The sequence below is a fragment of the Erigeron canadensis genome, chromosome 1 (genome assembly GCF_010389155.1).
Source record: "Erigeron canadensis isolate Cc75 chromosome 1, C_canadensis_v1, whole genome shotgun sequence".
NCBI classification, from domain to species: Eukaryota; Viridiplantae; Streptophyta; class Magnoliopsida; order Asterales; family Asteraceae; genus Erigeron; species Erigeron canadensis.
In genome coordinates, this window is record NC_057761.1 from 46,206,895 (window position 1) to 46,230,423 (window position 23,529).

At 33.9% G+C, this 23,529-nt stretch overlaps 3 protein-coding genes across 3 annotated transcripts; 2 read left to right on the forward strand and 1 right to left on the reverse strand.

Annotated features, from left to right (window-relative positions):
• Window positions 1–1,923: 1,923 nt before the first annotated feature.
• LOC122610906 lies at window positions 1,924–8,017 on the forward strand. The gene is made up of 9 exons (XM_043783860.1): window positions 1,924–2,236; window positions 2,777–2,904; window positions 3,031–3,102; window positions 3,217–3,335; window positions 3,785–3,899; window positions 3,974–4,054; window positions 5,803–5,940; window positions 6,141–6,228; window positions 7,535–8,017. The coding sequence occupies exons 1-9, from the start codon at window positions 1,945–1,947 to the stop codon at window positions 7,666–7,668; spliced, it is 1,167 nt and encodes a 388-aa protein (XP_043639795.1). The 5' UTR covers window positions 1,924–1,944; the 3' UTR covers window positions 7,669–8,017.
• Window positions 8,018–12,727: 4,710 nt separating this feature from the next.
• LOC122593617 (lysine-specific demethylase JMJ25-like) lies at window positions 12,728–17,653 on the forward strand. Its single transcript, XM_043766045.1, has 12 exons — window positions 12,728–12,843; window positions 13,723–13,819; window positions 13,902–14,037; window positions 14,128–14,191; window positions 14,276–14,873; window positions 14,949–15,236; window positions 15,423–15,617; window positions 15,712–15,784; window positions 15,851–15,936; window positions 16,644–16,763; window positions 16,845–16,944; window positions 17,031–17,653. The coding sequence occupies exons 1-12, from the start codon at window positions 12,728–12,730 to the stop codon at window positions 17,651–17,653; spliced, it is 2,496 nt and encodes an 831-aa protein (XP_043621980.1).
• A 1,400-nt stretch (window positions 17,654–19,053) lies between these two features.
• On the reverse strand, window positions 19,054–23,529 carry LOC122593626 (lysine-specific demethylase JMJ25-like). Its single transcript, XM_043766055.1, has 13 exons — window positions 23,386–23,529; window positions 23,213–23,283; window positions 22,369–22,471; window positions 22,138–22,273; window positions 21,979–22,042; window positions 21,327–21,888; window positions 20,972–21,259; window positions 20,683–20,886; window positions 20,501–20,573; window positions 20,342–20,427; window positions 20,152–20,271; window positions 19,974–20,079; window positions 19,054–19,907 (listed from the first exon to the last, which is right to left on the reverse strand). The coding sequence occupies exons 1-13, from the start codon at window positions 23,527–23,529 to the stop codon at window positions 19,243–19,245; spliced, it is 2,622 nt and encodes an 873-aa protein (XP_043621990.1). The 3' UTR covers window positions 19,054–19,242.

The window sequence follows — 23,529 nt, forward strand, 5'->3', positions numbered from 1 at the left end:
ACAAGCCGACTACACCCTTCCCCCTTAGGGCTCAAGAGTCATTACATTCAAAAAATCCAATCATCTTAAATCTCACCAATCACATCTCTCCAACTCATTTTACCTTTCCAATCCTCTCAACCTATTTCTTAAGCATTCATCACTTTTTTAACAATCCCAAAAATTTTCATTTTCTTTTTCATTTAATTTAATCAAACATTTATAATAAAAACTTAAACATTTCATTAAATTAAACCAAACATTACAACATAATTTTAAAAGTACACAAACATAAGTAAAAAAAAAACTTAAAAAACAACATTTTAAAATACTACATCATAAAATCAAGCATATGTATTTTTTTAATTAATAAATATAACAAAAATATATGATAATAACAAACATATGTATTTTATCCTGGCGCGTTGTCGAGGAAACGATTTTTTTTTTATCCTCATACATAAACTCTGTTATATGTGTTTAAACAAGAAATACGTATTAAAAATTAGGTATTCATAAGAATTCAAAGGTAATACAATTTGACAAAAGGAATTGTTATAACTTTTATTAACATGACCAATAAAAAAAAGATTTAATATAAACATTCTACCACACAGCTACAGATTTTAGTCGGAAATAATAATAAAATTAACATACATATACGTGAATTAAAAAAAGACAAATTAGAAGTAACGATTGGAAAAAAAAAATCTTTCTATAGGTTAGTGGAAAAAATTGAAAAACCCAAAGTTTGTTGGTCATTTAAAAGAAAAGGGAATTAAGAGGGCCAAAGGTAAAAAAAAAAAAAGAGAGAAAGAATTGGTGGTCAAATTAAAAACCAAGAAGTATTAAAGATTGGTGGCAAAAATTAGAAAACTCAAAGTATGTTGGTCAAATAAAAAAAAAACAAAAGATTATTAAAAAAACATTTATAATAAAAACTTAAATATTTCATTAAAATAAATCAAACATTACATAAACATAAACATAATTTTAAAAGGTACATAAACATAATTAAAAAACTACATAAACAACTTATTAAAGTTCTAAACATATATATTTTTTAATCAATAATAGTAATTTATATAACAAAAATACATTTGTTTAAAATTTTATTCATGATAACAACGAACATTTACTACATTAAACAATATGTATTTTTTATAGAAAATATTAGGGTTTAAAAATTAAACTTTTCAAAACTTGAATAATTATTATGCAAGCAAATAAAAGCTTAGGGGACTAAAACAAAAATTTCCAATTAACTTTAAGTGGTGGTCGTGTTCCCCACATGTTACTCGTATATACATGTATACTATATATATATATACCTGCAAGTTTTTTTTCTTTTACTAAAATAGGGATAACAATCAGATATTAATGGTCATATGACCGCTCCACGCTCTTCCACACTCAACCCTCTCACTTTCTCTAGCGGCCTTAAAACCCGTTCTCACTCAACCCGTCGGGAGCCTGCCATGTCAACGACAACGTTTTTGGGCGGGCTGGTCCAACCACGTGGAACCCTGCTTGACTCTGCCTGCCCCTATAGAAGTATACAAAGTTATAAAAATAAACACTAATACAAATCATAACTACATAAATAAACGTTGATTAAAAAACACAAATATTAAACTTGATAATATGTCAAACTATAAGTTCATTTGTAAGATTATTAACTCTTAATTTACGGAACCGATAAATGTGCCATATCTTTTTATTTTCTTTTTCTATGATTATACTATAACTATGTAAAAACATACGTGTATGCATTGTTATAAACTTATAATAATTGTGTCTCAACGTAGAGAAAAATAAAATACTCGGGCGAGAATCGTCAAATATAGTTGAGGGAGGGCCACTTTTACAAATTACAACTTTACAAGCCACCTGTAAAAGAATGTAAAAAGAATCCAAATCACAAAAAACCTTCAACTTGATTGAGAAAAAATCAAACAATTTTCAATGGCTTCTACTCCTGCTTCTAACATTTCCACTCCCAAATTAAAAAAGCGAATACCAAAAAACCCTAAGAATAATAGTAATAAACACTCATCATCTCCATCTTCTTTTTTACAGACTTTATCTTCAATTGAACCACCACCTAACTTATTTCCGTCGGAATTTTTCAAACTCATCGCCGTCGTCTCTATCGCCGTCTCCGTCGCTATTGGCTGCAATTATGCTGTCAATTACTTCATCCGTCCCCCGAATCCTTTCTGCGATAACGATATCGAATTCGATTATCATAATTCCGGTGAGCTACTCAATTTTTCATCTAGTTGATAAGTATATGCTTATTGCTTTAGCTGCAGTTTGTTTTGTATGGTGTAGTATTTGTCAAATATTTTTATTTTTTTAAAAAAAGAAACAATTTTTTTTTTTTTATCAAAATTAAAAAGTGGAAAAGATTCAGGTATCGAAAAGAGCCTGACTTTGCGACTTCTATGATTTTCGCTTCTCAGTCGCAGGCTTTGGAAGTTTGACTTATTCCAGTCTATTCGATACTATTGTTAAACTCATATTACTTTTGAATAATTTTATGGTGCTCAATGGCTAATGGCTTTTCATATTTCATAAGTATCGACAAAAAATACCTTTTAGGTGCGACCAATTCAATAGGTGAGTCTACAATAGCTCATGCTCATCAGAATTGATGGAGCATAAAAGACTTGTATTATAGAGGCACGTTACTAATGGTTAATGTAGTAAAGTTCTGATTAATATTACTACGTATGTAGGGTATTCGAATCTTACCGGTTATGGTTATATGATTAATATATGCTACTGTCTACAGATGTTTGTGATCCTTGTCCAAACCATGGGATATGTAGCGAAGGCAAGATGGAATGCATGAGTGGTTATAGAAGACATGGGAGATTATGTCTAGAAGATGGTTATTTTAATGAATTGGTTAAAAATCTCGTGAGTGAGTAACACTTATCTTGGGGGTACTTTTGATCACGTAAGGGTTGAAGACAAAGAAAAGTCTTTTAGATCACTATGCTTCTGAAATGACTAGTAATGAATAATAATGTGACTGTATTGCAGGCAAAAAGGGCAGAAGTTCGTGCCTGTGAATCATATTCTCAGTACTTGTGCAATGGAATAGGCGAAGTTTGGGTGTGTTTCTAGTTTGTGTCCAAGTATTGATGCATATTATATTCCCTTGTTGGTCTTTTTAACCTTTTTATGAGATTTGAGATGACTTAATACCTTGTATTTCTTTTCTCTCAGATTCAAGGAAATGCATTATGGGATAATATCGATAATGACAATGCTAACTATTTGTATGCAAAACAAAAGGCTATGGAGATTGTTGGTAGTTCATTGGAGACCAGGGATACTAGCATCGGGTAGGTGATAGTTAATGTTCAAATGTAGAGGCAGTAAAATTGGCGGGTTGGTTAATGGGTCAAAACGAGGTCCGTTCAAAAGGGCTTTTTTGGTATGTGGCAAAACGTGCTGGGTTGATTTGGATCACTTTTGTTCCAATTTAGACAGTTTTGAACCGTTTAAGACAAAATATCATCTTAATTATATTGTATTCTTTAATAAAGAGAATATGTAGTTGTATGCACTTAAAGACTTAAGGTGACCTTCAGTCTGTTTAACCTATAGCCCTTCTAATCCATGAAATATAATAACAATGACCCAGATTTAACCATTTACCTGTGAGCCATGAGCAGTTCAAAGTTGCCACCATCAGTTATCTTCAGTTTTCATCATTTCGAAGCAGGAAACCCTAGACTACATGTTACTGATTTGCTTATTTTTACATGCATTTCTTGTCTTGTTGATATAGGATTAAGGAGTTGAAGTGTCCAGACTCGTTAGTGGTACATTATAAGCCACTGAGCTGTTGCATTCGTCTATGGCTTATGGAGCATGCATTGTCTCTTGTTCCATTTTGTGCTTTGGTATACAATGGACTCTTTTGAAAGCCAATGTTTAGTCACATTTATAAGTATGGTGACATCGTTCGTTTTTGCAGCTCGTAGGGTTCGGATTGTTGCTTCAAAGAGTTAGGCGGAGACATTACTTATCAGTTAGAGCTGAAGAGCTTTACGAACAGGTGATAGTCATTCCTACTTGATGTAGAGAGAAAAAGGGATAAATAATTGAAACCTGTTGATTCCTAAGAATGCAGAAAAAAATCTTCTAACTATCGTTGATTCTCAAAGAATACCGATAATCATGGTATAATTCACACACACTAACACACACTTGTGATAGGTAGGAAATATATTTCATATCATTGATCAAAAATTAATTTCTAACATAACTTTAATCCCAATTTATAGATGGGGAATCATGACAAGGAAACCGAAATAATTAATAACCTTAATTAAATACATAGGAAACTAAAGAGTCTAATAATAAATAAAAATAAAATTCTAGATTATTCCGTAATAATCTAGATGCTTCCGCACCATTCTACCCTTCTTTTAAAAAAAACTCGTCCCCGAGTTTTCCTTCGGATCAAAACCACCAGGGTTGAAGGGAATATCGGACCGTTTCTTGCCTCCACCACCCACCATTGCATAACCCATTAGAATATTAACTCCTTTTTTTAAGGCTTTCCTAAAAAAATCAATAAATAATCTCCATTGTTCACATTATCATCTCCATAATTAAATTATCCAAACAACCAACTCATGTTCATTTGCGTCAGTGTCACCTCGCTCATAATCTTAACAAATAAAACTACAAAGTCAACAAACTGCAGCAACTTCGGAGAAGGATAACTACCTGTAGAATGCTTCAATCGAAAATCCCAACGGTTAGATTGTGCATCGATGAGTCTTGGATCACATATCCAAAAATCAGCAAGATCCAACGTTGAACGAATCTGTACCGCCTCTTTTCCCGCAACTGCGCAAACCTGGACGAAAATAAACGGATTTTTGGGTTATTTTCGAGTTGGGATTTTTTTATGAGACATCTTGATCAGGATTTTCGGCTCTGTTACCAACTGATGTAGCGAGAAAAAAAGGATAAATAATTGAACCTGTTGATTCCTAAGAATGCCAGGAACAATTCTTCTAACTATCTTTGATTCTCAAAGAATACCGATAATCAAGGTATAATTGACACACACTAACACACACTTGTGATAGGGAGGAAAAACATTTGATATCATTGATCAAAAACTAATTTCTAACATAACTTAAATCCCAATTTATAGATGGGAATCATGACAAGGAAACCGAAATAATTAATAATCTTAATTAAATACATAGGAAACTAAAGAGTCTAATAATAAACAAAAATAAAATTCTAGATTATTCCGTAATAATCTAGATGCTTCCACATCACCACTTAATATCGAGCTTCTGTTATTTGAAGTAGAGGATTAGAGATAATAATTTTTTCGTTCCATTTACTTCCGAATGAGTCAGTACGGGTTATGTTTGATTTCAAACGAGCAAAATCAAATTAAAAAAAATCAGTTTAAAGGAAAATGAATCAAAAACAGATTAAAAGTTATCCCCAGTGTTTTAAAAGAATTGAGATTATTATTATTGTAATACTATTTTGCAATCATACTTACTATTTTTTCATGGATTGAGTATAGGGGGTCAAAGCGGGTTGAAGTACCCTGTGTTCTACTTTCCACCCATTAAACCCGTTTGATACTTCAACTCTAATATCCCTTTCAGATGAGCTTTTGATTACACTGTTAGGGATAAATGATAATTAATTTGACATATTCATAAGTAAATGGGTCAAAATTTCCACCTCTAGTTATACCTTTCACCCTAAAGTTCATTACTAAGTTTTTTTTTATGTTGACATTTGTATCTACTACAAATACAATAGGTCTGCGACATGCTTGAGGAGACTGCTTTAGCTTCAGGGAATGTAAATGGTGAAGGTGAACCTTGGATAGTTGCATCATGGTTAAGAGATCATATACTTACGCCCAAAGAAAGAAGAGATCCCATGTTATGGAAAAAGGTATCTTTATTTAAAAAGTGTTTTTTTGCTTATTCTGTTTTTGAAAGCAAGGCTAAAAAAAGTGGTATTTTGCTGCTCATGTGAGTTTTGTAGATAGTGATGCTTATGCTTCACAACAACAGATTTTTGTGATCGTTTTAACAGTTGCATGATCGTCATCAAATCTTTGGATGATTTATGAATTTTCTTTTATTTGTTAGGTTGAGGAGTTGGTCCAAGAGGATTCTCGTTTAGACCGGTACCCAAAAATATTGAAGGGTGAACCGAAGGTTGTGTGGGAGTGGCAAGGTATTTATGTCCTCTTTTCACCTCCTTATAATTGCAACAGCTAGCTTTACAAATAGTCAATTACCCTGTTAGTCAAATTTATAATAATCTATTTATAATGACAAGTTTCTTAGCTTGATAACTGCTAAAAAGGCAAATCTTGAGTTAATATGGGTTGTTCTATAAGTAAAGAGGCTTTGGTTTTTATGAGACGGTGTAACTGTCATCTAACTGCTAAACTAGATGTTCATTTCTAGGTAGGCTGATACCTTTCGGAATTTTGGTCATACAAAAATTTTATTCATCTAATTTAGAAGTGACAATTTCAATCCTCTAAAGTATGAATGACTCTTCGAGGTTAAGTTTCATCCATAGTTGTCAAGGGCACGGGGAACACTCAATGCGCAAAGGTGTTAAGTGTGGCCTAGGCGAGATGCGCAAAAATAGCGTGGAACTGAGAAAAAAAAAACGCACTTGAATACAAATGCCATTCAAATTGAACTTTACCATTCACAAGCCAGTATTCGATTCAACCAAAAGCTTAAAAACAAAGTGTTCATAAATTGAAAATACAAATATTTAAACCAAATAGTATTAAAAACTGATGTATTGTGTGATCACTTGAATAAGGAATAAAAAAACAGAAGGAAACATAAAATAGAATGAAGAAAACAATAACTAACCTTTCAGAGAATTAGAGAAGGAAGAACTGATGTATTATGTGATATCTTCGGTGGAATATATTAAGAGATATACACGAAATATATAGAAGGTGGATATATATGGTTAATATACGTGATTGATAAAAACCTAAAACCGATCCCCCAAAAAAGGCGCTTAAAGTTAGTGGGCCTTGGGCTTAGGGCTCGGATACGAATTGGCGGGAAACTACTGCGCCTAGCGCCCAGGCGCCAAATGCTAGCGCATTTAACAACTATGGTTTCGTCTATAACAGGTCAAATTAGTTATTGTTTTTTTTTAGAACGGCAGAAATTAGTTATTGTTTTGATATTTGACAAGGAAACTAGTCAAACAGGCTTAAATGTATAAAACCCGAATTGTATTCTGATCGCATTTGACCACCTTAACTACTTTATTGAAACAGTTCGTTTGTCATATTATAATAATATACTCATAGTGTATATCTTTAAAGTATATTTTTGTCATTAAATATTAGTATTTGTGAGAATGTGTTTGCTGGTCAACCTGGCTCATTTCAACGCTCACCCATATACTCTTTTGACCCAAATCGGTTGGTTTGGTCACTTAACCAATTGTCAATTGAACCCCTACTAATTTTTTTTTTATCTGCATCCCTATTCTTCAGTTGAAGGAGCTTTGAGATCTTCTGGCAAGAAGAAGACGACTAATGTAACCAAACAGAGGTTACGTGAAGAATCAAAGCTGGCCTCTAATGAAGATCGTAAGATATTGAAGCCTAGGTGGCCTTTCAAGTGCTAACTCTCATAAGTCTTAACATGATCATTTGTGATATACATCGTCATTTGTACATGCTATAACATTCTCCAGAACACCAGAGTTCCATGTACATTATGCATTTGCAGTCTCATAGTTTTCACTAGGTAATTGGTGTGCTGATGGATGGTTAAATGGAATTGAATCGAGATTAATGGCTTGCTTTTTGCTGAAAAAAAGAATTAAAGTAATCGCTCGATATGTTGTTTCAGTCTTTCAGGTGTTTAAGCGTATCAAATAGAACAGTTTAAGTTGACCTGTCTTGTATTTGAATCGTGTAATCACGGGAAAAATAACGGTTTAATTGTTGCTATTTAAGTAGCTAGGTCTATCATTTATTGGTGTTGACGACTTTTGTAGGGTGATAATTTTGGATCAGTATCATCTTTTGGAGTTTATCTCTGCATTTTTACCTTTTAAAAATCCTACTGCCATACCATGCTTTTGCATTCATTTATAAACGTATCATGATGATTATATATAGCTCGACAAGCAAAAAATATGTATATAACACCAGGGTAGTTTTTAGACACAATCACACAAATAACATTTATTTTATCTTTTTTTTGAGATTGACAATAAAGAATGAAAAGAGACAAAAATAATAAAATAAAATGGAAGGACGGTGGTTGGAGACTAGCGGAACATGCAGAAGGTAGTTGTGGTGGTATGATGTTCTTGTGACAATGGCCCTTTGGCGTTGAATAGGTGGAGTTTTTGGTAGTGATTCTCCGCAACTTATTAGTTACTCGTATTACATGTTTTTCCAGTTCTTTCATCACTAGAAATGGGGAAAAAACGCAAAAAGATATATGAAAAGTTGATACGAAAATGAAAAGTTTGTCGGACATTTTGCTGGAATCAAGATTTTTATTGCTTGATCTGGTCAACTGATAACCAGATCATACACGTCAATGATTGAACTTTAGACTTTTCTTCAAGTGGCAAAGCGAGCGAATGATATGCTAATACTCTTAATAAGGAATACTTGACGCACACTTTGAAAGTCTTAAGTCATTTTAGCCTAAACACTTCATGAAATTAAACGTCTAATGTTTAGGATAGTTTTACAATAACAATGATACATGTATAACTCATTCATTGATTGTTACATTACATATGACATATGTATTGACTCATTCATGTTCGTTAAAAAAAGAAAAAAACAAAACTCACTCATTATCTTTTTGATTGATTTTCATAGGTTTCTTCTTCTCATTAAAAACATATGTTTAAATACGTCATATGTGATATGTCTCACTTAACAAGGTTATTTAATGGTTAGATCTGATATCCTTACACGATTCAAACTTATTTAAGTGACATTTTTAGATGATCATAATCTAAAAGAACAACCGAAATACCTCAATTAAGTTATGTCAATTCTAGTAAATAACCTATTCTACAAGATAACTTGCATTATGAAAACTAACATCATTTGTAAGTGTTCATTTGTTTTTTTATGTTGGTTTGTTTCAAATTTAGTATCCATTTTAAAAGATAACTAGTTATAGTACACGCGCATTGCCGCGGGATATGCTTTCTACACGAAAAAAGTAAAATTGTAACCATGTGAAAGTTATTTAATGAAAACAAGAAAACCCAAAAATTCAGTGGCAAGAAAATAAAATCGAAAACTTTAATGTGGGGCAAAAGTTAAAAGATAGAAAACCTGTACATTCCACGCATAACGTACTTGTACATTCATATAACTTTTTAGTATATTATAAATGAGAATCCAAACATTTAGTGTAAAAAAAAAATAAAAATGAAAACTTTGATGTGGGACAAATTTAAAAACGTTATATATAAAAAAAAATGGGAAATTATAATGGTACTATCTCTTTTAACTAATTTACCAAATCCATGTATTAAACGTTTGTACAATATGTTTTAAAAACTGTACAGTATGGTAAACTAATCAACAAAGATGGTACGGATATCACTTCCATAAAAAAATGGATGAACATAGTCAAACCAAATGTTTAAAAAGTAAAATCGTAACCTGATGAAAACATGAGAACCCAAAACATCAGTGTCAAAAAAATAAAAAAGAAAACTTTGATGTGGGCAAATTTAAAAACGTTATGTATATAAAAAGACGAATAAAAATAGTCAAAACCAAATGGTGAAAGTTAGTTGATGAAAACATGAGAACCCAAAAATTTAGTGTCAAGAAAATAAGAAAGAAAACTTCAATATGGGGTAAAAGTTAAAAGATAAAAAGTTTAGGAGGTTAAAATGAAAAATGGTAAAGATTATTATGTGCTATAAAAATTTGTACATTCTACGCATAACGTTAAAGTTTGTACATTCCACACATAAGGTACTTAAATGAAAATAATCAAAGACCAAATGTTTAAAAGTATACCCGTAACTCTCTGAAAGTTGTTTGATGAAAACATGAAAACCTAAAAGTTTAGTGTCACGAAAATGAAAGCGAAAACTTTGATGTGGGATAAAAGTTAAAAAAAAATAGAAATTTTAAAGGTTAAAATGAAATTTGGTTAAAATTTAAGGGGTTAAATCGAAATTTGGTTAAAATTAGTATGTGCTTTAAATGCTTATATATTTTACGTATAAAGTACTTATACATTTAAGTTTTTTTTAGTATATATATAATATGTTATATTTATAATTGTATGTTGAGTTTTTCTTTTATTTATTTATTTATTTATTTATATGTTCAGTTATTTATGTGGATGGTTGTGATTGAAAACAAAAATAACTTTATCATGGGGTTCCAATTCCCAACTCTATTTTAATTATATATATATATATATATATATAATATGGGGATGAGAATATAAAACTGTTAGGCATTTAAGTTTAGGTATTGAACACTCATATATTATTTATTTAACTTATAAATATCATTGGGGCCAAAGTATTTAATCATTAATAAAAAAAATATTAAAAAACTTGTATATGAGAGGTTTCACACCTAAGCTTAGATGCCGGACAAACTTATATTCACTTTTCCCTATAATAAAAACAAACGTTAAGGTCGCGTTTGGTTCGCAGATTCTGATGGAATTTGATGGAACTGGAATTGAATTTCATTCCTTAGTGCGTTTGGTTGTTCAAAGATGAAGGACTCTCATTCCGTTCTCATTTAATGGAATCTCCATTCCTTAGGGTTGGGGGAAGGAATCTCATTCCCTCCGTCACTTAAATCTTCAAAAACTGAAAAACATTCCGTCAAATTCAATTCCATCAAATTCCAACTACTTTGGGGAGGTGATCTCTATACAACATGTTTTTCCATACACAAAAATGTATGCATTATATGATTGTACTGTACAACTGTATAATGCATACAGTGTTGTGTATGGCTAAAAATGGTTGTGTAGGGATCATTTTCCATTCCTTTGGCAGATTTCATTCCTTCCAAAAACATTCTGTGAACCAAACGCGCCTCAGTTTTCAATTCCTTCAAATTCAAATTCTTTTGATAGATTCCGATTCTTTCAAAAATATTCTGCGAAACAAACGCCTCCTAAGAGTTTGATCCTCAAAGGTTAAAGAAATTTTTTTTATCATGTAGATAAATATCTGAAATCAACTTCTCTACCTAGGTAAGAGTACGATGTCTACATTTTAAACTCTCGCATATACCATCAAAGTAAAAGTACGATTGTCTATATTTTAAACTCTCACATATACTATCAAAGTATGAGACTCAAAATTCGTAAAAGCCAAGAGAGTTACCTACTGTCGCATTAAAAAAGTTACAGATTAAACCTTTGAATTTGATAAACATACATAACCCCCCTGAATTTTACATAAACCCCTCTTGAATTTTACATAATCCTCCGGGTTTACCTAAGATAAGTACGACATGTTTTACCAAACTTTTTCCCTTTATTTAATGTATACCCATTCTCATTTCAAATTCAATTCCCAATTCCATTTAAATTTTTTTTATTATAAATTCATTATAACTAAATGTATTTATTTCCCTTAAAATTATCATATACTCTTTTTATTTCATGCAAGTACTACCGTATAACACAAGTTGATGCAAGTAATGTCAGGAGATGTGACAATTTTCACATGTATCTATTTATTTATTTTTTATTTTTTTGAAGGGCAAATTTTGTACTCCTTATTTGAGTTATGAAGCTACTTTTGGCAAATTTTCACTGTCTCTATATTCTTAACAGAAGTTTATCATTACTCCACCCTTTAAAAACCTGCTCTTTTTCTTTTTGCTGTTCAGTTTGCTCTGCACACATTGATCACACACACAAAAAGCAAACAACAATAAAAATAACAATAAAAACCACCAAAAAAGAAAGACAACCATCAGCTGCTGACCCACATCAAAAATCCAAGAAAAAGGAGAAATAAATCAAATTTGGACATGGATGTAAGTAATAAAGTCACACATTTGTTTTTATTATTTGTTTAAGTTACTTTATGACATTACTTGATTTTGCTTCTTTTTTTTGGGTTGATTTTGTGTGTGTGTGTGTAGGTTGAAAAAGAGGTGAAATGGTGTCATCATGGACATTTAAGTGAAACAAATCGTTTGATCGAGTGTAACAAATGTCAATCCAACAAGTTTTGTGTTGCCTGCATATCTGTATGGTAATGTTTCAAAATACTATGTATGGTTTTAGTCAGTCCTTATATAAACAGATGTGAAAACACTTGAAACTTGGGCTGCATGCATTTGAGGTGTTTCAAAATACCCTTACCTAAGGTAAGAGGTTGCTTCCAGGTTCTACCTAAAGATAGAAAATGACTTTCGGTCTTGGAAGGAGTAAGGATCGCACCCTTTGACCTCTGGCTCAAAAGGCAAGGACATTAATCACTTGATCCAAGCCTTGCTTGTTATGTATAAATTATATTAGAGGGTAAGGTTAATGTGAGAACCAAAATAAGGGTGAGAACTGTGAGAACCACTTTTTTTTCTCCCTCTTTCCCCTTTTTGGTGTAGTTTTTTTAATTTTTAATTTTTGATTTTTTAATATAAACCCATTCCAAAAAAATAATAATTAAAAAAAATAAATTAATACGGGTTACATGTTGAAAACGTATGGATACGGTACCGGCATTGCTCTTATCCGTTCTAAAGGGGTTGTCACTGGACGCATACAAGAATGATATGGATTTGATGAGCGCCGATCCAAGAGATGGTGGCGGTTGGATACGGTACAGACGTAACTGTTAACTCTAAGGGTTACACCCTCAGAGATGGTGTTTTAGTGGTTCTCGTGGTTCTCACCCTTGTTTTGGTTCTCACTTAATAACTTAGCTTATAGTAGATATGGGTATATATATATTTTTTACATGTTTACCCCCTGTAAAAACTGGAAGCTCACTTTTTTGAGACGGCACGATATCGTTACTGGAGTGTCATTAAACGGAAAGCAAAACTTACTTTTTGACGTTGAAAGTCAAAATAACCTTTTGCGACAACATTGATATTTTATTTTTGATTCCGAATCTTATTTAATGTCATCGATAAAAGGGGTGAGTCCAGTTGAGGAGTAATGCGTCATTTGGAAAGTGTACCTTGGTAGTTCGTTATATGTTAATCATATTTACATGAAATACCTCTGAATCTTTGACTGCATCTTACAAGAAAGTAGTGGCAAGAGAAAAAAAAGTCAAATTTCAAATTTGACCATTTTACAATGTACTTTGCTATTCAATGAGATCTGGCCCGAAAATAACATATGTGTTTTCTACATTTGTTTGCTAGTGCTAATTGAGCGATAATAACTTAAAGATGTAAAGAATGCAAATACTGCCACTAAGCTTAACATATGTGAACTAGGGCAAGTATAAACTGGTTCAAACAGGTTTGGATGAAAACATGAAGCCTGAGCCAAAATGAAGTCCATCCATCTTCGATTTTTGGAAGTTCAATTTAGTCTTAAGTTGGTTTGTGAGTAATTAACCAGATTGACTTGGTGCCAGGATGTTTTCCATTTAATTGTTCAATCCATTTTTCAATAACTTATATAGTTCCACAGTTATACTTTCTTTTCATATTGTTGTTCAACGTTTGATATAATGTCTTTATAGGTATCCCAATGTTTCGGAGGAGCAATTTGCTGAGGCTTGCCCTGTTTGTTGCGACAACTGCAACTGCAGATCATGCTTGCATGGATTATCACCTAAAGTTGGTTATTTGCAGAAAACACTTTAGTATTATTTGTGTCATTTCCAGAGTACATATAACAAGCTTATTAATACATATGTAGGATAAAGATGGCTATACATGCTCTGGACCCGATAAAATTCAATATTCTGAATACATCCTACAAAAAGTTTTCCCGCTTGTGAGAAGTCTAAATGAAGCGCAACTGGCGGAGAAGGAAATAGAAGCTAAGTTTAATGGTAACTTGCATAATTTGTTAATCCATATAATTAAGACAAATGAGAAGTGGCATGAAAGCTAAACTGATAGAAAGTTATCTGCTTGGGCAGGACTATCTGTATCTGAGTTAAAATTGGAGTATGCTGAATGTGAGGTGGATGAGGATATGTTTTGGTAAGAATAATGTGATGATCACGTAACTATGGTAAAGTATTGGTGGTATTATATAAGGATCCCAAAGTTTTATCTTGTATGCAGCAACAACTGTGGAGCGTATTTCTTTGACTTGTATAGAAGTTGTGCATGCGGTTATGATCTATGCCTTGGATGTTGCCGGGATCTGCGTGATGATCGCCTAATGCAACTTCATGATATGCCTTGTGGATGGAAAGCTTTGATAGATGGTAGCATTCCTTGCCCACCAAAAGATATTGGTGGCTGTAATTTTGGGATTCTTGAGTTGAAACATATAATGCCCTCTGATTGGGTCGCAAAAGTGTTAGAGGAAGCACAAGAGATTTACACAACTTATGATATTCCTGAAGCTTCTATGGAATGTTGCATGTGTTATAATAACAGCGATATGAAGTTAGAGAGAGAAGCCATGCAAGAAAAACGTAATGCAAGTTATTTATACACTCTTAAAGCCAAAGACATTGAACCTCGGGATATGCAACATTTCCAATTGCATTGGTCGAAAGGTGAGCCAGTAATAGTTAGTGACGTGCTTTCGACATCCTCGGGGCTTAGTTGGGAGCCAATGGTGCTGTGGCGTGCTTTTCATGATACCACTACTCGTGAAGATGATTCCCTTGCCTTTGAAGTCAATGCCATCAACTGCTTGGATTGGAGTGAGGTCCATATTGCAAGTCAACTAATTCCCTCTAAGCTCTTCCTCACTTTTGACTTGTATCATTCTATATGTATGCAGGTGAATCTTGATCTTTACGAATTCTTTAGGGGATACTTAGAAGGTGGGACCCTGAAACTGAAGCTGGAAAACTGGTGGCCTTTTTGCTTATCTGATGAAGAATGGCCACGTCATTTTGTTGAAATCATGAGATGTCTTCCCTTCAAAGACTACACACATCCTTATGATGGCTACCTCAATGTTGCTGTTAAGTTGCCTCGTCTATCCTTGAAACCGGACACAGGTCCAATGATGGATATAGCTTATGGAGGCTCTGTTACTAAGCTTCGCTGTGATAGCTTGGATACTGTACGTATGCTTACTTTCTTTACTCAAAATCGTATTTGTCTGACTTTGATCTTATGGCTGTGAATGTGGTCAACTGGTCCCTCACTTAAAATGATTTTCCTTTTCTAGATTAGGGTGCCGTTAGTTGGTGAAAACCTCTTAGTTTATTAATTTAATGTGTGGTCTTTCCACGCTATATAACTTCAGGTGAATGTACTCACACATACATCCATTAAGCTTAACAAGAAACAAACTTTGAAACGAAAGCATGATGACCAAGATGAAGTTGACAGGATGGACGAAGTTGCTAAATGGGATATATTCCGAAGGCAAGATATACCTAAACTAGAGCAATATCTTAGGAAATACTTTGGAGAGGTTAGAGCTAATGATTTTCTCTTAGTTGAACAAATAAACCTTTAATTTCAGTTTGCTGAATGCATTCCTATGTATCTAATTGTAATCTGACTTGATTATGTGAAATGTGATGCTGCAGGTTGTTCACCCATTGCACGACCGGGCTTTTTACCTGAAGAGGGAACATAAAAGAAAGCTCAAAATGGAATTTGGTATGTCTTGAATGCCCACTGCTTCTTGTTTATCAACAGATAACCGATCCATTTAATGATGATTAGGAGTCGAACCATGGACATTTAAACAAAAGCTGGGTGATGCAGTTCTTATACCAGCTGGCTGTCCTTATCAAATTAGAAACCTGAAGGTATGAGTTTTTATACTAGATAGTATCCTTAAATTCTTAACTGCCACTGCATAACAGTTGTGTTAATGCCAAACTTGGAGATAACAAGATGTGTGGGCAGGGCAGGCTGGGCAATGGGTCAAACAAGTTTGAGTAGAAAGGGATAAAAAAGTTTTTAGTACAGGTTGAAATTGCTAAATTGGCCTACCAATACTTTTTGGTCTCTTTTTGTGTTTTTTTATAGTTGATGTTTTTATTAATAATATCTTTAGGAACTTTTATGCATTAAAACAGACATTGGGCAACTTTCAACATGTGTGACCCATTTGACCTGTACCCTTTTACGCCAATTTTCTGATTTGACTCATTTATAGAAACACAACCCAAATGAACCCATTAAATGATACGTAAATAGGTTGAAATTGGGCAGACTCTCACTTTGATTACATGTAAGTTTTTAATAAGATAGGCTTTTTAAATTGATGGGTTGACAACTAACCTCTTTTGATGGCAACTTTCTATAATTTATATGTAACATACTAACATTTGAATAAATTTGCTTTAGTATTGCTAAAGAAGGAAAGAAAAGAAGGAAGAAAGCATGTTTAGTATGAATTAGACTTGTATGTTATGTGGTTGCTGGTTAGCTCTTCTTTTGTATTCTGTCATCAATATAAGACAATGCCGTTTTCATTACTAATTTTGCTAATAAAGTTTTCTTCTTAAAGTCATGCACCAAGGTTGAATTCTACTTTGTGTCACCTGAAAGTCTTGGTGAATGCCTCCGTTTACAACAGGAACTCCGGATGCTTCCCAACAATCACAGGGCCAATTCAGAAAAGCTAAATGTTAGTATTTCACGTCATGTGAATTTTGGAACTCTTTTTCCCCCATTTATATAACCTCCTGCTATTTTTTATGCTATATAGATCTGGAAATTGATTGTTTACGCATTAGACCATTCTTTGGCCGATTTGGCGGTGCTAGTTACAGATCCGAAACTCGCCATGGTGCCTTATATTCCAAATGGTGTGTAAAATGTGACAGCTACCCTATATTGTAATGGTTGGTTCTGATAACTTATGAGACAATGATATTAAATCTTTATTTTGTAGGTAATGATGCGGATAATTATAATCACACCAGAGGCAGGCCTTGTAATACCGACAATGATGAAGATGAAAGTATAGGACTGTGGCAAGGTAATGCTGTTGAAACAGAGGCCAAAGAACTACTACAGGCCATCAAGAACCGCTATCCTAACACATTTCACAGGGTCCGTATTCGTTCAAAAGAAATCTGGATGCCAATTCTCAAACAATTCTATTTGGTCATTAAAGGGTTCATGGAAACATATGTGGACACACTGATGGAGGATCAGATCACTCACATTCGCGAGGACCTTAATGAACTCGAGTGTTTTGGATTCAATCTTGCATGGGCCCACGAGAGGCTAAATATAGTGGAGAAGCTCAAGTTTGTAAAAGACCCTTTGCAGCAAGAGCTCATGGACTTGGAAGAATCTTTGGAACTAGTTAAAAAATGCTTAGTTGAGCAACTTAAAGAGTTTGTAGAAGCTCACGAGAAACTGAAAAAAGTACGGTTAGACTATGATAACATCACAGAGGCACGAAACAAGAAGGCACGTGAGGTGGCACAAAAGTTTGGGGGAGAATATGATCATCTATGTAAGGGTCAACTTGGTTCCACTTTGCTTCCAGGGTACTGTAAAATTTGAAACTATGATTTTTATTTCTTTGAAGTTTAATAAGTCGGTACAGACACAAAGTCTTGGGGTTAGAAACCATCAACGGGTTAATGTACGTCAACCACTTAACTATTATACCATCAGTTGTAACTTGTTAAGATTACTCATTAGAAGAGAATCACATGCCATCATAGTCAAATGGGCATCATAGATGGTTGTTTCAAAAAACATATCCCCCGACGAGTACATAATATATGAGTCAAAAAGCCTTCCCTGTTCATTCAGGTATTTGTGGCAAGCAATGTAGCAAACTTTAAGTTTCATAATCCAAATAGATCAATATCTGTATCAGTTTACCAAAATAAAGAGGATCTGATTGTTTACTTCAGACCTTGTAACAATCTCTATGCTGAAGTTGTGTAAAGTAAGTATATCTCAGCTTGCTTGCAGAAAGTTGCCAGACCTGTATCACAGGGTATTTAATCCTGCGTTATGACACCAAACTCGATATATCCGAGTAGTACTACATATATTTTCCATATTCTATTACATAAAAGTTAAGACCTCTTCATAGTACTAAAAGTGAGCTCTGGAGCTAAGAAAATAATTAACACAGCTGCTCAACTACACAAACACTTTGCATCTCTGTATAAGAATCAAATAAGAAGGCTAACATTCCTTAATACAACATATCAGAAATCAGTGTATACTTTGGGTACAAGGTTACCCTGATGAAGTATTAAAACAACATAACCGTTTAGTACAAGTAATGTCACCGCAAGTCACATTAGTTCACATATATGACAGGCCATATATGTGTTATTCATAAAGCCATTTCGGTTAGATCACCAATTTAAAAATCTTTGTTGCCTGTAAGATGGGGCTACTTTTTACACAAGGATGGCAGGTGTAGAAATTTACATATAAGCAACTGGCCAACAGGTTCTAATTCAGAACATACCAATGTGCATACTAGCATCTAGGGATGAGCAAAAGGCCCGCTGACCCGCACCCGACCTGGAACCGACCTGACCCGCTCGAAGCCCGAACGGGCCGGGTCACGGGTCACGTTTTTAGTGCATTCGCGGGTCACGGGTTGAACAGGCCGGGTCGGTTTTCATACTCTCGCGGGTCACGTTTTCATGCTCTCATGGGTCGCGGGTCGGGCCGGGTCTTGCCTGATACCATAACAGAAGTGTGTTCCCCTGCCAGAAACTTTGTGCACAAGGGCGTCTTAGCAAAAGACATGCGAAAGCTAGCCAATTTGTATTCACTTTTATGCCTATGTTTCGTTTAAAGACATAATATTCACTTTTATTCAATATTACTTTCTCGTTGCAAATTGATAATTATGAATAAAACTCAGAATACATGAAGTAACTATAAAATACTAGAAGAGGTTTCAACTTATAAGAGTCATGACAACAAACTTTCCCTATGAAACATATGTACATACCAACTTAATACCATTTCACTTACAATCAAATTTGACCAAAAAGGTAGCATCTACTAAAACACGGTATATACTTATACAAAGAGGTGATGAACTACAATTACTCCTATTTCAAGTCTAATTTTTTTAACACAGGTTCTTTTAGGAAAAAGACAAGCCTTGATTTTTAAATTATCTTGTACCGGGGCAGTAGACCTAAACCAAGTTGGCCATTCAATACACGATCATAATCAGCTCCAAACTTGTTTTCCATTTTTAGTGCCTTTCTGTTTTGATTATTTACAGCTTTATCATAATCAAACTGAGCTTTTTCCAACATCTTAGCAGATTTTGTTAAAATTACCATTTTCTCAACAAGCCTCGCCTTAAGTGGTTCAAGAGATTCTTCTATGGCCTTGACCTTTTTCTGCAAAGAGTCATCTTCAAACTTGGACATATCCGCCATGTTTAACTGCTGATGGGCCCACGAAAGGTCAAATCCAGCCTTCTCAAAATCATCGAGTTCCTCCTTAAGGGTAGTCATCTGATCCAATGAGAGTGTATCCATAGATATTTCCCTGAAACGTTTTATGAACACAGAGAACTGCTGCAAAATAGCCACAATGAACTCTTCTGAACAAAAGAAGACCCCCCGAAATGTGGTGGGATAGTGGCACTCGACATCCTGCAGTAGCTCTTTTGCCTTCAGACCAACTGCATGACCTTTCCACACTCCTACAACTTCAAGAGGAGTTTCTGATGCCTTCTCCTCAGGCATTGGAGTACCAGACTCTTCGACGCTGTCAGATTCATAGACCCGACCGGCGTGATCATTAATATCCGCATCATCAACTGCAACAAAAATTACTAATTATCACCAATCATTACAAGCGTAGGTAGTTGTACTGGTTTACATACCATTTGAGATCTCAGAACCCTTGATAAATTGAATCTCATTGGAATGTATCACCTTTGCCAAATCCGCCATAGCATGGTCTAGTGCATAGATAATTGTTTTTCCAATCTAGACAGCATGAAAAGCAATAAGTTATATAAAATATATGTGAAATATTGGAACAAGTTTAGGATACTTTACATTTAGCACTTCTTGTTTGGCTCTGTGATCAGTGGGAAGCATACGGAATTTCTGTTGTAAGAGGATGCATTCTTCAAGACTTTCAGGTGAAAGAAAGTTGAATTCAACCTTCGTATTTGACTATAAAGAGGAAACTAATCAGCAAAAATAATAGCAGAAATGGCAATAATTTATACTTTAACTATCTGACCTTCAAGTTTTTAACTTGATATGCACAACCAGCTGGTATAAAAATAGCATCACCCAGCTTTTGTTTGATACTCCATGGTTCGATCCCTGATCAGCATTATAAATAAAGAATTAAAATAAGTAAATCTGCCTGTACGTAGAAGCAATCAGCAAAACATACCAAACTCCTCTTTGAGCTTCCTTTTATGTTCAATATCAAGGTAAAAATTCCGGTCATGTATAGGGTGAACAATCTGCAACATCACATAGTAATTACAATGATCAAGTTACAAAATTTTAACTAACATGTCTGTTTTATGTCATGTAGAAATAAATATTCGCTATTGCAAAGTTATAAAGTACCGGCTTCTCTGAATGCTTCCTAATATATTCCTCTAAAATAGCTGTATCTTGTCTCCGGTATATATCCCACAGAGCACCTTCCTCCACCTGGTCATCCAAAAATTGCCCATCCTTGTTTCTTTGCATGCCCTCCTCGCAAACTAAACCTTCATGTTCTTTTGTCTTGTTACGCTTTGTTGATGATGTATGTGTTAGTACATTCACCTGCAAGTTATTTTAGAAATTTCATAATAACAAACTTAAAGATTATAACCAAATGTTTTCTAATATTGAAAATGAAATAACATACGGTATCAGACTTATCGCAGCGAATCTTAATAACAGAGCCTCTGTAAGTGATATCCATCCTTGGACCCATGTTTGGTTTCAATGATAGATCAGGTAACTTGTTAAGAACATTGAGGTAGCCATCATGAGGGTGTGTGTAATCTTTGAATGGCAAGCATTTCACAAACTCAACAAAATGATGTGGCCATTCTTCTTCAGATACGCAAGATGGTAGCCAGTCTTCCAACTTCATAAGCAAGGGGCACTCTTCTAAGTATCCCCGAAAAAATTTGTACAAATCAATTGTCACCTGCACACATTTATAACTCTAAGATAAAGATGACATGATTATATATAATCAAAAGCATATTACTGACCTCACTCCAATCTGAGCATATGATTGCTTTGACATCATAAGCATGTGAATGGGTATGGTTACGGCTTCTTTTGATATGATGAAATGCACGCCACAACACCATTGGCTCCCAATTTAGCCTCGAGGAAGTTGATAGCACATCACCCACAATTATTGGCTCTCCTTGTGACCAATGCAACTGGAAATGCTGCATATCTTCAGGCTCAATGCCTTCAGAACTCAATGTATACAAAGAACTTGCAGTACATGCTTCATCGCCTATGTCATTACAATTGCAACCTTTGAAAGAAGTTTGGGGAATATCAAAACTTGTGCATACTCCTTGTGCTTCCTCTACCATATTTGCGACCCAATCAACCGGCATTATATGCTTCAACTCCAGAATCCCATCATCACAACCACCAACATCTTTTGGGGGGCAAGGAATACTACCATCTATGCAGGCTTTCCATCCACTAGTCATAATAACCTTATCACGCAAATCCCGGCAACATGAAAGGCATAGCTCATACCCACATGCACATCTTCTATACAAATCAAAGATATATGTTCCACAGTTGTCGCTGCATAAAAAATATATAAACTTGAAACCCTTGTATACATATTACCAAAAAAGTAATTGGACAAGGAAGTGGCTGTTTCATGAACCGTACCAAAATATATCTTCACCCACATCACACTCAATAACATCCAATTGTAGCTCTGATATTGAGATTCCTGGCAAAACAAGATCCCATTAGGATAATCATTCTAGATTCTATGCTCCTCCAATATCAACAATCTTAGTTAAAGAAAGCATTTATACAGGTCACCTTTAACCTTAGCCTCTATTTCCTTCTCCATTAGTTGCTCGTTATTGAGACTTGTCACAAGCGGGAAAACTTTTTGGAAAATGTGTTTAGCGTAATTCACTTTATCATGTTCAGAACAAGAATACCCCTTTATATCCTGCACAAGCATTAACAAACTTCTTAACTACGATTCCTATGGGAATTAACCACACAAAACATACCCAAGAATTTGTTTCAGAAAATAAAACTAACTTTAGGTGAACATCCAGGTAAGCATGCTTGGGAACTGCACTTATGGCAACAAACAGGACAAGTCTCGGCGATCTCTTCATCCAAAATAGAAGCATCGGGATACCTACATCCTTACCAAACGTCTTTAGATAATGCTTTCTCAATTAGTAGTAGCATATATATGGAAAATTATTGATTTACCATAAGTCATGTTTTCTTTCTTTCTTCCTATTCATATACCATACATATTACTGTACTAAAAACAATAATAAAAAGCTAAAAGTGGCATGATATACTGGAAATCTCCCGCCATTTTGTATCAGAATTTTCTTTGAAAATTGAAGTTTTAACCTTTAAAAATGGTAACTTTCATAACCGAATGTGAGATATATAGACAAAAACCTTAGCTTATAAATGTATTTTCAGTTGGTTTTAAATATATTTTCATTGGTACAATAAGTATTATATAACACAAATGAAAATAATTAAGGTTAATGTTGAACGATAAAGACCTTAAAAATTCAAAAGTGGAGAAATTTTCTAAGACCTTAAAACTCAACATATCTTGCATTCTATACATTACACACCAAAATTTCCAAACAAGTTAATTTTTATTTTTTATTTAGTCAACACCACAATGGGATTTTAACCCACAACCATATTAGCTATAATAAGCCCTTCGGTTCTTGTGAATTTGTAATCATATTTGTCATAGCATTTATTTTTAACATTATAAAGAAAAAGTGTTTGCTAAAACCCGACCCGACCCGACCCAGTAAGTCTTCACTCATGCTACAACACAAAAAGTACCTATCTTGCTGAAGATTTTAATATATAAAATCATATTAAAAAATGTAAAGAATACCATTTGGATATGCAAGAAACCCGTGGTTCCTTAGACACACATTTCTTACACCAATTCCTCTGTTGTTCTTCCTACAAATAAATAAATTTTTAAAAAAAATGATCATCAACTTCAGTAAAAAAGATCGTACTTTCTTCTCATAATCTGTAAATATAACGTGTGAAATCATTTACCTTGACTACTTTCCTTCTTTTACAAGTTGAAGAAAGTGTTTCCGAGTCATTATTATGGATTCTGTACGTTTCGACTACTTCAACATTATCATTATTATTGATTGAAGTTGAAGCTTGGAAACTGGTTATTGATTTGTTCACCAT

Bases quoted from the DNA above. Each gene is read 5' to 3' on its own strand.
- LOC122610906 (XM_043783860.1), top strand. From the start codon at position 1,945: ATGGCTTCTACTCCTGCTTCTAACATTTCCACTCCCAAATTAAAAAAG. The intron at 2,905-3,030 runs GTGAGTGAGTAA...ACTGTATTGCAG, and splicing joins ATGAATTGGTTAAAAATCTC to GCAAAAAGGGCAGAAGTTCG. The intron at 6,229-7,534 runs GTATTTATGTCC...CCTATTCTTCAG, and splicing joins GGTTGTGTGGGAGTGGCAAG to TTGAAGGAGCTTTGAGATCT.
- LOC122593617 (XM_043766045.1), top strand. From the start codon at position 12,728: ATGGATACGGTACCGGCATTGCTCTTATCCGTTCTAAAGGGGTTGTCA. The intron at 15,237-15,422 runs GTACGTATGCTT...ATATAACTTCAG, and splicing joins GCTGTGATAGCTTGGATACT to GTGAATGTACTCACACATAC. The intron at 16,764-16,844 runs GTTAGTATTTCA...TATGCTATATAG, and splicing joins CCAATTCAGAAAAGCTAAAT to ATCTGGAAATTGATTGTTTA.
- LOC122593626 (XM_043766055.1), bottom strand. From the start codon at position 23,529: ATGGTGAACAAATCAATAACCAGTTTCCAAGCTTCAACTTCAATCAAT. The intron at 20,428-20,500 runs GTATGTTTTGCT...AATGCTGATCAG, and splicing joins GAAGCTCAAAGAGGAGTTTG to GGATCGAACCATGGAGTATC. The intron at 20,080-20,151 runs GTAAAGTATCCT...CATGCTGTCTAG, and splicing joins CCAAACAAGAAGTGCTAAAT to ATTGGAAAAACAATTATCTA.